This window comes from Macrobrachium rosenbergii, chromosome 4 (genome assembly GCF_040412425.1).
Source record: "Macrobrachium rosenbergii isolate ZJJX-2024 chromosome 4, ASM4041242v1, whole genome shotgun sequence".
Taxonomy (NCBI): domain Eukaryota; kingdom Metazoa; phylum Arthropoda; class Malacostraca; order Decapoda; family Palaemonidae; genus Macrobrachium; species Macrobrachium rosenbergii.
In genome coordinates this window covers 40,822,485-40,837,917 of record NC_089744.1, presented here as the reverse complement: position 1 = coordinate 40,837,917, position 15,433 = coordinate 40,822,485, and the positions used below count along the sequence as shown (strand labels likewise).

The 15,433-nt window shown below is 36.0% G+C and overlaps 1 protein-coding gene across 2 annotated transcripts in view; it reads right to left on the bottom strand.

Moving 5' to 3' along the window:
• Positions 1–305: 305 nt before the first annotated feature.
• The window catches only part of LOC136833036 (visual system homeobox 1-like), a 335,854-nt gene continuing 320,726 nt past the window's right edge, over positions 306–15,433 (bottom strand). The window contains exons 5-8 of one of the 2 annotated variants that reach the window (XR_010851362.1): positions 9,315–9,492; positions 7,983–8,269; positions 3,275–6,840; positions 306–751 (exon numbers count right to left, since the gene is read on the bottom strand). Coding sequence is in view for 1 of the 2 variants with exons in the window: in XM_067094690.1 (XP_066950791.1) it covers positions 6,601–6,840; positions 7,983–8,269; positions 9,315–9,492 (705 nt within the window). In the remaining variant the exon portion in view is untranslated. Of the gene's footprint in view, positions 752–3,274; positions 6,841–7,982; positions 8,270–9,314; positions 9,493–15,433 lie in introns of those variants that run through there. The other variant, XM_067094690.1, reaches the window with a different exon arrangement.

The window sequence follows — 15,433 nt, the reverse complement described above, 5'->3', positions numbered from 1 at the left end:
AAGCTGGGTATGAATGAAAAGTATTAAAATATATCGGCCGAGAGTAAAGCAGCAAACAAACTTTATTTTTATATAAACCACTTGGGAGTTAAACGATGAGCTAGCTAACTGTTGCCTGAGGTTCCCCAGGAAACACTGCTATTCTTGGCGATAGTGATGTTTCCGGTCAAAATTATAACGTTAAAATATTTTTGAAAACAAATAGCTACATAAAAATAAATAAATAAATAAAAAAAGAAATCAGAGCGACAATGAAGACTGTTGCAGTATTTTAAGGAATGGAAAAAAAAATAAAAACAACCGTAGAAAATTAGTGAGCATATATTTGTCACATAAAAACAAGAAGATGAGTGTTCACACCGACATACAATATATTATGTACAAAGGTTAAAAGGTGTATTCGATGTCTGCAGTCTTCCATTTTCATCACGTGTACACTACTAAATGTGTAATGCCTGTACAGTACATTTTTCGTAATAATTTTCATTCAAGTTGTTAACAAATACAATAAATTGGTCGAAAGTTCCTTGGATAAAGTGAACGAGTCCCACTGAATTATTTTCAGTTGCACTGAAACCGATCTCTTCTTTCCAATTTGTGCCCGAGTTTCTCAAACACTTTCTCTTGTGTGTCATTTACCTTCTATTTCTTTTTTTTTTTGCTTGTGTTGCGATTTAAATTAATTTTCTTGAGACCTCTAAGCGAATATTAACTGGAGATGAAATCACTAAAAGTAAATTGTTAGTTATTGCTGAAAATAAAAAAAAAGGAGCTAATCATTCACTTTGAACGTTACAGAGTTTCGAACTTTGAATAGACACTAAAATTCATGGTAATTATACATATATTTATTTATTTATATATATATATATGCACATATATCTATGTGTAATATAAATAAATAAATATATATATAAATATATATAAATATATATATATATATATATATATATATATATATATATATATTATATATATATATATATTTATATATATATATATATATATATATATATATATATATATATATATATATATATATATATATATATATATATATATATATATATATATATATATATATATATATATATATATTTACATATATGTTTATATATATGTATATATATATTTATATAAAATATTTATATTTATATATATATAATATATATATATATATATATATATATATATATATATATATATATATATATATATATATATATACATTAAACACATCTACATATACATATATATATAATATATAAAACCCATTAAGACCCAACAATAAAAAATTACTTAGTAAAAATCTTTACACCGTTAAATCATAGTTACTCTTATTAGCAACGATTTCTTTAAAGTTATTCGTTTAAGAAACACAATTCATATCAGCGAGCATAAGCAGGAATCGGTCATTTTATCCAAGGACTGCCGGCTACAAATCTTAAGAGCATCAAAAATCAGTCGTTACTTTGGTCTGTGTGTACATTATTTTCTGCACATAAAAGTGAACACATTTAAATCTGCATTTCATATTACAGTTAGTGATTGTGAGAGAGGTACATGATATACAGTACATATAATGTATATGTGTATATATAATATATATCTATATATACAGCACATATATATACATATATTTACAGTATATATATGTATATAATATATATGTATACAGTAGTATATGTATACACATACAAATATATACATTTATACATATACGTATTTACATATATATATACACATGTATATACATATATATACACATACATATGTATATACATATATGTATATACATATATATATATACACATACATATATACATACATACAGTATATATATACATATATATATATTGCGTAAGTTCATGTACGTATGTATTACATTTACACGTGTCGTTTGGATGTCATTGCAAATTACAGAAAACACAGCTTTTCGGTCTATCAAATTTATATCACAACGAAATCTGAGCTGACTAATGTATATAAATTGCAAATCACTATTGCTAACTCCACTGTTATAGATCGTACAAAGAGTTTGCCATTTTGATATTTATATATATATATATATATATATATATATATATATCCATATATATAAATATATATACATATATTACATATGCATATATAAATATATCCATATATATATATGTGTGTATATAAAGCACATACATATACATAAATATACATCTGTATACATACATATATATACATACATATTCATGTGAAACATATGCTGTATATATATTTCAGACATTCGACAGTAAAATAAAAATTCAAGTAGCATCGTTACCACATATCTCGAAAACAAATGGAAACAAATCACGAAGAGTAAATCGCTCATTTCTTGAGTAAACGGTGAAAGTAGTAAACACTATTGCCATTGATGCTTGAACAAATAAAATGTCTTTGCTTCACAACCAACAAGAAAAATGTATATACATCATTAGATCGTGAGAATTATGACCTTGTATTTTGACTGACCATCATATGGAGAGAGAGAGAGAGAGAGAGAGAGAGAGAGAGAGAGAGAGAGAGAGAGAGAGAGAGAGAGAGAGAGAGAGAGAGTGCATCCTGTCACCTGGAGTGGGTGATATCAAAAGCTTCAATATCGGTGGCAGTCTTAGCAAAAGCAAAACAGCAGCGTTGGTGACAGTATTCTATGTGAACCTAATCAACAGAAAAGCAGCGCATCATGAGAGGACTTGGATGAAAACAAGGAAGAAAGGAAGGAGAGGGAAGAGGAAGGAGAAGGAAGAGGAGACGGAAGGAAGAGGAGAAGGGGATTGATGAAAATGCTGAGAAAAGATCAACTTTGATATCACCACATCACGATTACATTTCTGATCAGCAGTTCCCGAGGACTGGCCCGAAAGAAATTTAAGAAAAATCCGTGTAAACGGAAGGAAAACAACATAATCAACACTATGAGGAAACAGTGTATGTACACCTGACAGAAAATTATAAGTAAAGCAAATTTTTAAGCCAACAACTCAGCATCATACGACAGTGTTGATGCAGGTGGCATCTGCAAAGTGTCAGACGAAAGTGTTGTCGAGATTACTGAACAGCTGGTAATTATAACTGTTTCAAAGGAGAGACACGTCAAAGTCTGTCAATCAGAGACGGTGTGCATGATAAACGATCAGTCATGGTCGCTTATGACACATAACAATCGATTTATTGATAGCACGCGGGCACCCCAATGGCTCAAATTCAATATAGAAGATGATCAATGATAATTAACAAAATGGTTAACCTGATGACATACCTTAAAGCAGGGAATGACTTAGTGTCGAATACCAAGGGTCAAGTTATATCACACTGGGATAATATCGATGTCTCGTTAATATCAACTAGCGTAAGATAGTACCGATGTTTAAATGATAACATACTTGATGAATCACGGTCACGGCCCATCAACGTGGCGATAGAGTGCAGGTGTCAAATTAAAAAAAAAGGAAGAAAAATCCCCAGGAAATGCAAGTGAACCCACTGAGAAAACAGCGCCCTCTATGAACACAGAAGGCGCTGCAAGGATCACGGAGTTTCGGAAAACGGGGAAAACAGGAAAGTAAATGGGTAAGAAAATTTTCCGTTTTTACAACTGTAAACGGTGGCTGAATTAACATTGCGTTGAATAACCTTGTATAATTTTCAAGAAAAGTTATAAGAAAACGAATGAAAAATGTCCATTAAAGACGAAACAACAGAACACAATAGTTAGAATGACATGAAAACAGAGCAGCAGATCGCTATAAAATGTCCAAACCTAAAAAGAAGAGGAAGAAGCAAGAGTATTCCATATTATATTAACAACAATGAATAACAAATAGTAAACGAAGACAGTCCTCTCATGACGGTACCCTATAACATCTATACTTTGGCATAAATTTATGATTTTTTCACTATTTTATAGCATTAAGTTACGTTTGTCAAAAGCAAGCATGAAAAGAATGAGCAAGTCATCAAGTACTACTTGTGATAGCAATGATATCAAATAAACAATAACCATGACGAGGGGGAGAGCGTAAGTATGCAAGTGCAACGTAATAAATAATGATAAACAATTAACAAAATGATTACAATCATGTCGTTAAAATGTTTCGCTCGTGGGTTCTCGTTGTTTGTGCGAAGATTTCGGTGATCCACATGTTCCTCTACAGTTTTTGCTTCTAGTGGATACAAAATAATTACATTTCGCATGATAAATATGAAAGTTCTGTGGTTAATCAGACGAGTTATAGAGATCTAGGCTGAGAAAAGATGGAGAGGGTGTTGCCGGGTTTACCCTTGGAAGATGACACCATGGAGTATTCTGTGACGTCATGGAGTATTCAGTAAAGTGACGGAGCATCCTTTGACGTCACGCAGTAGATCTGATTCTCATGTGCTTTAGGAGGTCATGGATAATTCTCGGGGATAAAAAAAAGTGAAAATGAATGTCAAAGATTTTACACTCCATGACTATTCTTTAATTTCCAAAACTCCAGTTATGTATTTTCAGATATATTATGCATTTGCAAACTAATACGATCTTTTTCTCTACTAAAAGTCCTTCACAGCCCAGAGAGAGAGAGAGAGAGAGAGAGAGAGAGAGAGAGAGAGAGAGAGAGAGAGAGAGAGAGAGACTGTTCAGTTCAATGAGAGGAACATATACTGTACAACGAGAAAAACACTTGAAAACTGGATTGGCTTCATGAAGCCCCGAAGCCTTTTCATCTTCAACAAACATGACAAAGCGTGAGTGAGATCACTTATGTACAAAAAGCAACTAGTTATCGGTAACTGGCACCATCACCTATAAATCAATTCATCCATCTTGAAGCAGCAGTTTCCATGAAAGCGAAACCGCCCTTTTTTTTTTATCATATATAAACACAGAGAGTCAGTAGTCAACATGATTTGTTTTTTATGATAATCTTCTTGCCACTAAGAAAATGAAACACGTATCACACACTTATTCATCTGTTTCACTTTGGTTTGGAAACCTTATGAGCAATGCTCGAAGCTTCGTCATGAGCGTTATGACATCAAACTTCTTAAGGCCAAACGTTGTTCTGAGTGTTCGCGTATTAAAACTAGCCTCAAAACAAACATACTGACAAGTAAAATCATAAAACAGCTGCTGACGAGAAATATGAGACTACACTACACTGTTCATTTCGAAATTTTCGAATCAGTGGATCCATTCTATGTTGAGTCATATTTGAGATCGCCTTTGATTTGCGATCTCGTGTCCGTCACTAGTTTAGAAACGAGTGTTCACATACCACATTGTTCAATGTCCAATAAAGCATCACTTTCGTTCCAATAAGAAAGGATTTCATGTCCTGAGCTTTTTAAAATAGAGGGGTCAACAACATGTCGCATAGCGTCACGAAGAAACCCAAAACACTTGATGCCTTCGATGAAATTCGTCACTGACTTCAGAATGTTCCACAGGATTAGCTGCTTCAATCAACGACGACTCTTTTCAAACTGTACGATAGCACATTGTCATACAGTCACAAACGGACTCTTCAGGTCCGTCATAATAACAACAAAAATGATAACTATAATTAAAGGAAGGGGAGCGGAAATAATAATAATAAAAAAAAAAATACACGTTGATTGTCATCTTGTAGCGAGGTTATTCTTAATGATCCCTTTCAACGGATGGGGAATGATGTTTCTTACAACATTTTTCTCTTTTTAATAAAAGCACTTTGCGTATGCCAGAAGCTGAATTTTCAATTACCAGCGAGGTATTTCCACAGGATTTCATCTCTGTTGCATCACCCGTCTCCCATCTTTTAAACATCGAGTTAAATAACTAAAAGAATTCCTTTGTTTTAGGCATTGAGAGAGAGAGAGAGAGAGAGAGAGAGAGAGAGAGAGAGAGAGAGAGAGAGAGAGAGAGAGAGAGCGTGGCATAAAGAACCAATTTCAAGCCAGAGTCTGAAATTAACATCAATAAAGGTTGTTAATAAGTAATACTTTTAGAACACTCGTGCTTTAAGACTGCAATTTGATGCAGTGTAAAATGCAGTGTAAATCATCACCATCAATATTTATGAAATTAATTACAACACTGCGTCCCGTTATTGTCTGCCTCTCAACCATAATGGAGTTAACCCAGGCTAGAACCAGTTAATCTAGGAATTCTGAGGAGTTAAAGCAAATGAACAGCCGAAAGCTAATAGAGAAAGCCCCGAAATTACTTGGTACAGCGTTTTTCACTAACAGAGAACTAATGCGATTATTTACTCTGAAACGCAATGATATTTAACTCGATTTCAAAAAGACGTGACGAATCTCAGCACAACAGGCGGCGGATTTCATAATTATTATCTGTCGGGTATTTGAAGATCAACTTTGGCGCGAAACTGGGAGTAAACAATGGCTCGACTTTGGGCGAGTTTTTAGCGGCGGGATAACTGAAGGAATATCATCTGCAGCAGCAGCAATAGTGGAAGTAGCAGTTGTCGTAGCAGCAGCAGCAGCAGCAGCAGCAGCAACAGCACCCCGAGCTGCAGTAATGGTAGTAGTGATGTTATTTCTTTGTGTAGCAACGATACAGAATGGTTTTCGAAAACTACTTCACTGGTGAGTCGATCAAAAATGTCCGAGATGATGGTGATGAAGGGGCTCCGTGTGGTGAAGCCCGGCGAGGTTGTTGTTGAGATTCATTCTGGCGGCGTGCTCCTGCGCCTTCTGCCGTAGGACTGCTATGCTGTTGGTGCGCAGGTCGTCGGACATCGGCGACTGACCCGTCTGCCCCGACGATCTGGAGGCGTGGAGGTTTGCTGGAGGATCAGAGCGAACGGAGGGGAAGGATGCGCTGCTTCCCACATCCTGGAAAATTAAGATTCATTTAATAATAAGAATAAAAAGGATATTAAAATTAACTAAAACTACATCCATTATTACATAAAAAAATGTAGTAAAGTAATCATCCATTGCTTCATATTACTTTTGAACAAAGACATCAGAATTTATAACATTTATATAAACAGGCTGTTCCTAGGAAATTCTAAAATTAATCCCCCCAATGCCTAGAACACACATAGCATATCAAATGTTTTTTCCTTATGAATGAAGAATATAAATTATCTAGTAAAACAAACCTGTCACAAAACAAGAATAAATTCAAATTGCAATGTGTGACTTCTTAATAATATAAAACACCACTGCTTTCACATTAAAAATAAGAACACAGTTGATGTTTTCTGAAGCCCACTCTTGTTAAAGGAAACGGCTTAAGAGAAAGTGTATATTATACATACATATATATAATATTTATATATGTTATATATATAATATATATATATATATATATATATATATATATATATATATATATATATATATATATATATATACTTACATATAGATATATATATATGTATATATATATGTATATATATATATATATGTATATATATATATATATATATATATATATATATATATATATATATATATATATATATATATATATATATATATATATATATATATATATATATATATATATATGCGTGTGTGTGTGTGTGTACGTGTGTATGTGTGTGTAAAATTGAAACACTCGTTGTACTGACTGCACATACCTCGGTGTCAATTTCATTTCTAATTATTGCTGCTAAGCTAATCTAGATGCTCTGAAATTCTGCGAGTACAAGTACGGAAAAAGGTTCAGTTGAGCTGAAATTTTCCCTGAGAACGATTTAAAACATATAAGTCGAGGCTATAAGAATATACGGTAATTTCAAAACATAAACCACAACGCTTTCTTGGAGTTTGCTGGATATTGTGACTTTCATGAAAATGATGAACTTTGGGAAAATAATGATGACTGGTAGTTATGAAATAAAACCTATGACTATGTACGCTGCTTCAAAGAATGGCTGTAATCTAATGTTTTAAAGAAGACAGTTTAAGAGAGAGAGAGAGAGAGAGAGAGAGAGAGAGAGAGAGAGAGAGAAAATAATAATTACCTTGTCTATGGAGAAATGAGAAGCCTCTCTGGGAAAACCACTGTCTTGGTCTCCCGGATGACCTTGCTGTTGTTGTTGTTGCTGCTGCTGTTGTTGTTGCTGTTGTTGCTGTTGCTGCTGCTGTTGCCGATTTTGCTGTTCCTGCTGTTCCCCCGGCTGGTCTCCCGATGCCTGGTGCCCCTGGGGCTGGTGCCGCTGCTGCATGTCCTCCCTCCCGTCGCTGTTCTCGCCCTCCGGTTCAGACTCCTGAAGCTGCTGCGCTGCTTCCAAACTCTTCCGATGCATTCCTGCCGGGGACAGCAGGTCTCATGAGGTTGTGGCGCAGAAATTGCGTAATGAGACGTTGTGTGTGAGTCAGTTTCTTGTCAGATACGTAAGGGAGAACACATACCTACATTAACTCTTGTCAATACAACCACGCTCTTATATATATATATATATATATATATATATATATATATATATATATATATATATATATATATGTATATATATATGTGTGTGTGTATACATACATACATATACATACATACATATACATACATACATACATACATACATATATATATATATATATATATATATATATATATATATATATATATATATATATATATATATATATATATATATAGTGAAAAATGTGACCCTATGTACACAACAATCTCAACCTGTCACAGCAAAATAGTTCATTAAAGTCACGTGATCTCATTTTAAGTTGTTTGTGGTTTGAGACCGAACGAGGAAAGTGAAAATTATTATTTTTCCCTTCGGATTCTAATGCCCAGATCTGGGGAACATCCTGAAGCTCAAAAAGCCACAAGCATATACAGTACACTCATACACATCTTTACCAGGTGTAAAGTCGATCTAACTTCATTTAATTCTAAAACATGGGTCCAGTTTCTTATACAAGAGGTGAAATAAGGGGCTTACAAAAACTTGGGAATATTGACATGACTGAATTTCTCCAGTACAGGTTTGAAATTAATATGGACAGTTTTCCAAGCATACATTCATTAATAAGAAATAGTGAGACGTGTTAAAGGTCAAGGTGAAATAGACATCGTACTGAACAACACTAAAGAAAAAACCATCATTTGCAAAATTCCTATTTTACAGTCAGTACCAAAGTTTATGCTTTCCTACATTCCGTGGGGCATTCATACATTATTCAACGTCATGATTTCTACGATCATTGACGCTTTTACGTCAACTTTTCCCATAAAGAGAGGGAAAAGGCAAAACTAACAACGATCCCTAGCATTGTGAGTGACTTTAATCGAAGCTACAACCAGCGGAGGAGGCAGCATCGGTTCCTATGAAACTCACCGAGCAGCCAGGGTGCGGGGCATTCCTCGCCGTTATCCACGGACTTGATGATGGTGTCGGGCAAGGGCAGCGAGTGCCGCACCATGGCGCCGTAGAGACCGTACTCCGCCATGATGGTGCTCTTGCCCCACGTCTTCTCCGTCTTCCGCCACTTCGCCCGCCGGTTCTGGAACCACACCTGCAGGAAGAAAGGACAAACTGACTTCTCCTTGGAAAGACCGTCGACTGGAACTTGGAGGGTCGATATTTTTGGGAAGTTTTGGTTTAAGAAGAGTCTAGAGGATATATTACAGACATTGTGCTCTTTAGAGGCGAAGGCACGTCTGTGTGAGTGATGTGTTCTTATATTCTATAATTCGCCTTCACTTCTGTCTCTATCCGTCTTTCAGCTAAACTGTGCACTCATATCATGTACATGCAATCATATTGCAAAAGTATATACTCATAATCCTCACGTATATCATACATAAAACGCAAATAAGACTATCATACACACCTTTTCATAAAAATGCAATTTTCCTACAGCTTGGAGCAGCAGGAATTAAACACTAAAATACTAGCGTCGCTAAGACTCGACAACAAACGAATAACGTATGTCTAGTCTAGGGGATTTTCAAATTCTACGAAATATTTTTGATGGAAGAGCTGGGGACACCTGAGGCCATTTTCTATCCAACAGGGGAAACCAAGAGGAAGTCTAGACAGTGCTTAACTTCCTCTGAATACATTTACATCTGACTACTGTTATAAATGCTGATTTTTCTGAACGACTCTTGTCATTTTTTTATTTGTATAATTGTTGTATTTGATTTCTTTAATGTTTGTATTTTCTTAGTAATCATATGTGTTGGTTTTGGACTATTCATTTTCTTATGCATCTGATCATAAACCATATAGCTCTTTATAGTTAATGCATTTTCTGGTTTGTACTCCTATTTATAGTTGGAAAATAACTCACGAGCGTGTGTTTCAGTTCGTCGCCACCTTACGATTTTTCAGAGGGATCTCATGTTTCAACATTGCCCTTGTCTATACACACACACTCACCCTCTCTCTCTCTCTCTCTCTCTCTCTCTGTATATATATATATATATATATATATATATATATATATACACACACACATACGCATATATATATGTAATATATATATATATATATATATATATATATATATATATATATATATATATATATATATATATATATATATAACATCTACTGAATATACATAAAAATGGATGTATATATGTATGTATGTATGTATGTGTGTGTGTGAGTGTGTTCCAGCATAACTCTGAAACGCATTGGGCAATTTCAACCAAACTTGGTATACATATGACTGTGGGGGTAAGACACCAATGGCACCAAAGGGGGTGAGGGTGGGAAGGGGGTGACATGCAAAAATAACCAAAAACCACAGATATTAGGGTCTAATCCATAGTTTTTAAGGTCGGTGAGATGAACAGTGATACTCCCGATACCCATTAAGTCCAAGTTCAGCCCCAATAGTTTTCGAGGTCGCCTAGATGAATAGTGATACTTCCGCTGCCCTTTAAGTTGAAGTTCAGCCCTGATAGGAAAGGTGAGTGAGAAGGGGTGGGAAGGGGGTGACATGTGAAAATAACCAAAAACGACAAATATTAGTGTCTACTCCATAATTTTAGAAGTTGCTGAGATGAATAGTGGTACTACTGATGCCCTTTAAGTCAAGTTCAGCCCTGATAGGAATGGGAGTTGGGAAGGGGGTACCATGTAAAAATAACCGAAAATGACAGTTTTCGAGGTCGCTGAGAAGAATAGTGACACTTCCAATGCCCTTTAATTCCAAGTTCAGCCCCAATAGGAAGGGTGGGTGAGAAGGGCTGGGAATGGGGTGACATGTAAAAATAACTGAAAATGACGTGTGTCTAATCCATAGTTTTCGAGGCTGCTGAGATGAATAGTGACACTCCCAATGCCTTTTAAGTCCAAGTTCAGCACTGATAGGAATGGCGGGATGAGAAGGGATGAAATACAGAATGTAAAAAATGCTGGGCAATGTAACTGAAGCAACCATCTTAACAGGAAAGGGAGAAAAAAAGTTAAGTATACCTTAGTTTAACCAGACCACTGAGGTGATTAACAGCTCTCCTAAGGCTGGCCCAAAGGATCAGATTTTATTTTACGTGGCTTACCTAGCAAGGGACCTACAACTTATTGTGGGATCCGAACCACATTATACCGAGAATTGAATTTCTATCACCAGAAATAAATTCCTCTAATTCTTCATTGGCCGGCCGGAGACGTGAACTCAGGCCTAGCAGAGTGCTAGCCGACAACGCTACCGGCTCGCCCAACGAGGAACTAGGAAAGGGAGAGGAAGTGAGAGAGAGAGAGTAGTGGGTTGTTGAGAGAGAGAGAGAGAGAGAGAGAGAGAGAGAGAGAGAGAGAGAGAGCTTATAAGTTGTCATTCAGAGTTTTCCTGGGCAGTGTCTGGTTGGTCAGCTGGTATACACACACACACACACACACACACACACACACACATATATATATATATATACATACATATATATGTAAATTTCATGCGTGTTTTTGCCTGTTATCGCAGAAATACACACTCATATAAAATGACAGCGAGAAGCTTTCATATACGTCACGCGTAAATTCCATTCAGGCACACATACACATCCCAAAGTCCTTTGTTCTCTTTAATGAGAAAACTTGGCCGCCCTTCAACCCCCGAAGTGACGAGAACCATGCGCGGGCGACCTTCCTGTGGGAAGTGTGACAGTGCGCCCAAGAAATCAATCCGTTGATCAAATTATAACACTAACAGACTAATTTGACATATACTCCTCCTCTTCTCCCCTTCATGGGAACAGGTCCCCTGGGGTCAGACAGAAAGGCAGAGTGAGAAAACGAGAGAGAGAGAGAGAGAGAGAGAGAGAGAGAGAGAGAGAGAGAGAGAGAGAGAGAGAGAGAGTTGATGCAGGCCGGGTAACCCTCTCCCCGATGATATAAAGAGAGAGAGAGAGAGAGAGAGAGAGAGAGAGAGAGAGAGAGAGAGAGAGAGAGAGCGTGACTGAGTAAATAGGTACTGATATCACCCAACCTCTCTCTCTCTCTCTCTCTGCGAAAATTTCTCCCCCCGCCTCTGCTACATCAAATTTCTTAGATTGTACAGTTGCTGTAAGAACAATGAAAGAATACGATCTCTCTCTCTCTCTCTCTCTCTCTCTCTCTCTCTCTCTCTCTCTCTCGCACAAGCAAGGCGCCCTTCCATACAACACATGATACTCTTGATCCAGCTCGTAATAAGGAGTCGGGTTACCGCATGCTCCATTGATGGTCGTTTAACGAGACAAATGATTATGAGCCAAACCCTCATTACAAACATGGGACCAGCACATCCTTCTACGATACGAGTTTATGAGGTGGCCAGGGCGTCTCTCTCTCTCTCTCTCTCTCTCTCTCTCTCTCTCTCTCTCTCTCTTGCTGTATCAAGTAATTGCCACTGATCTGTCTTAGCTTGGACGAATTTTACTTCCATTTGGTTTTCTTTTAGTTTCGATTATTGAATTGTAATTTACAGATTGATTTTCATATCTAATGTGGATTATTTTCTTTATGCTTTTTTAGACAGGTCTAATCTTTGAAGAGAAGACGGCTAAAAGGAAGGAGGAGAAGTTGGAGGAAAAAGGAAAAAGATAAAAAGAACAGGAGGCATACTGTGCATATCTTATAATCATTAAAAAAAAACAAACAGCCAATAGACGATAATCTAAAACGTTTTCTGGTCGTATCCTTCGACGATAAAGAACATAGCTGAGATGAGGTAGTTAATCAATCAATAAATGATAAAAATCTAAGACAAAAATATTGGCAGATTGATTTATCAATTTATCTGTTATTAGTTTTGTTTATCTTTAAACAAATGTACACATGCACCCCCACACAAAGTATATATATATATATATATATATATATATATATATATATATATATATATATATATATATATATATATATATATATATATATATATATATATATATATATTAGACCTTTCTGGAGTACTTCGCAGTTATCGATTCATCGTCCATGGAAGAGTCCTGCCATGAACTAAGCTAGAGACTGTAGGAAGGAAAGGCCCACCATTAGCAAACAGTGACTTTCAGTTCTAATTTTCCTGTCTTCACTCTTCATTCGGAGTTTACTATGACAGAATTCCCTAGACTACGAGAGTACAATAAAAATGACAGCAGTATCTGTACGTCTAAACTTAGAAAATCTTTGTTGTTTTATTGGGCAAATATAAGTATAGTGCTATAAAAATACATGGGCGTTGTCAAAATGTCTGCCTACTGATTTATCTTGTTTACCTATATTAATATTTCCGTTACTCGTATTTTCGCCTTCCATGCTAATAACTACTGTATATGTAGAAGAGCTTGGAAGCCGACGATAGTCGCCCCCCACCCTCTCTCCCTCTCTCTCTCTCTCTCTCTCTCTCTCTCTCTCTCTCTCTCTCTCTCTCTCCTTCTTCATTAGGCAAACGAATGAGAATTTGATACCCTGTGGTGGCATGCATAAATAATTACCACGATTCTGTTAATTAGGGAATGGTTTGATAGCAGATAATGAGCAATTAGGGAGGTCATTCTGTGTACGCAAGGCTCGATGCTGATTTTCTAAACACAGTGCTGTATGAGAGAGAGAGAGAGAGAGAGAGAGAGAGAGAGAGAGAGAGAGAGAGAGAGAGAGAGAGAGAAAATATAGACAAAATATTTGTGAGTGATCGTAGTTGTACAATTACTTCCAGAAACAGAGAGAGGGAAACGGACAGACTAAGATGATAAATTGAGTAAACGAGAAAGAAAGTTCGTTAAAGGAGTCTATATTTACATCTTTCGTAATTTTTGTTCGTGTTGTTCTTAGGTTTGAAAAATGATTCAGATTTACTATTATTCATTGTCAAATTCTAACCTGTTATTAAAGAATTTGTTCGGATGATACTAATAATACAAAAGTAACGATCAGTTCACGCTAATAACATTCTATCTAATACCAATAAAAATAAAGCCATATATTCAGAATTATTAAACGGAATACCCACGATGAAAAGAATAGAGGAAAATAACTGTCAAAAGGAGGGAGAGGTCAATAATAACATCAGTAGAAGAAGAAGAGAGACAACACTGGACGGAACATTTTTGTAAAGTCATGAATACGAGATAAGAAAGTGGGTCAATTTACTGCTATACTTAGAAGCAGAAGAAGACCTGGCTATATTAAAGAAAATGAATTCACGGATTCTGAAGTGGAATTAGTCATACGAAACTTAGGAGACAGAAAGCACCTGCCTATGATGGCATCACTGCCGAGATGATTTTAACTGAAATGAAATGACATCTTGTATGATAAATAAAATGTTCTGCAGAATATGGAGTGCGGGAACAACGTCAGATGATGGCGAGTTCATAGTAAAGATACCAAAGAAAGGTGACCTGGCAGAATGTGCTAACTTTAGAGGAGTGAAAGTATTCATCATCCTGAGGAATGGAATTGGTGTAATGCTTGAAGATGAAAAGCCAGCCACCCCCCACCTCCCTTTAAGTTTTCTGTAAAAGAAAACTATTGTGCCGGCTTTGTCTGTCCGTCTGCACTTTATTCTGTCCGCCCTCAGATCTTAAAAACTACTGATGTTAGAGGACTGCAAAGTAGTACGTTGATCATCCACCCTCCAATCATCAAGCATACCAAATTGCGGCCCTCTAGCCTTAGTAGTTTTTATTTTATTTAAGGTTAAAGTTAGCGATACACGTGCTTCTGGCAACGATATACGATAATCCACCACCGGGCCGTGGTTAAAGTTTCATGGACCGTGGCTCATACAGCATTATACCGATTCCACCGAAAGACAGATCTATTTTCGGTGGCCTTGATTATACACTGTAGCGGCTGTACAGAAAACTCGATTGCGTAGAAGAAACTTCGGCGCATATTATACTTCTTTTATTCTACTTGTTTTTATAGTACACAGATCAAGTATTACTGTCACCTTTCTTGCTTGCCATACTTATAAAGGAAAGAGCAGTTCGAGATGGAAGATGAAGTTTAGATTGGAGTAACGA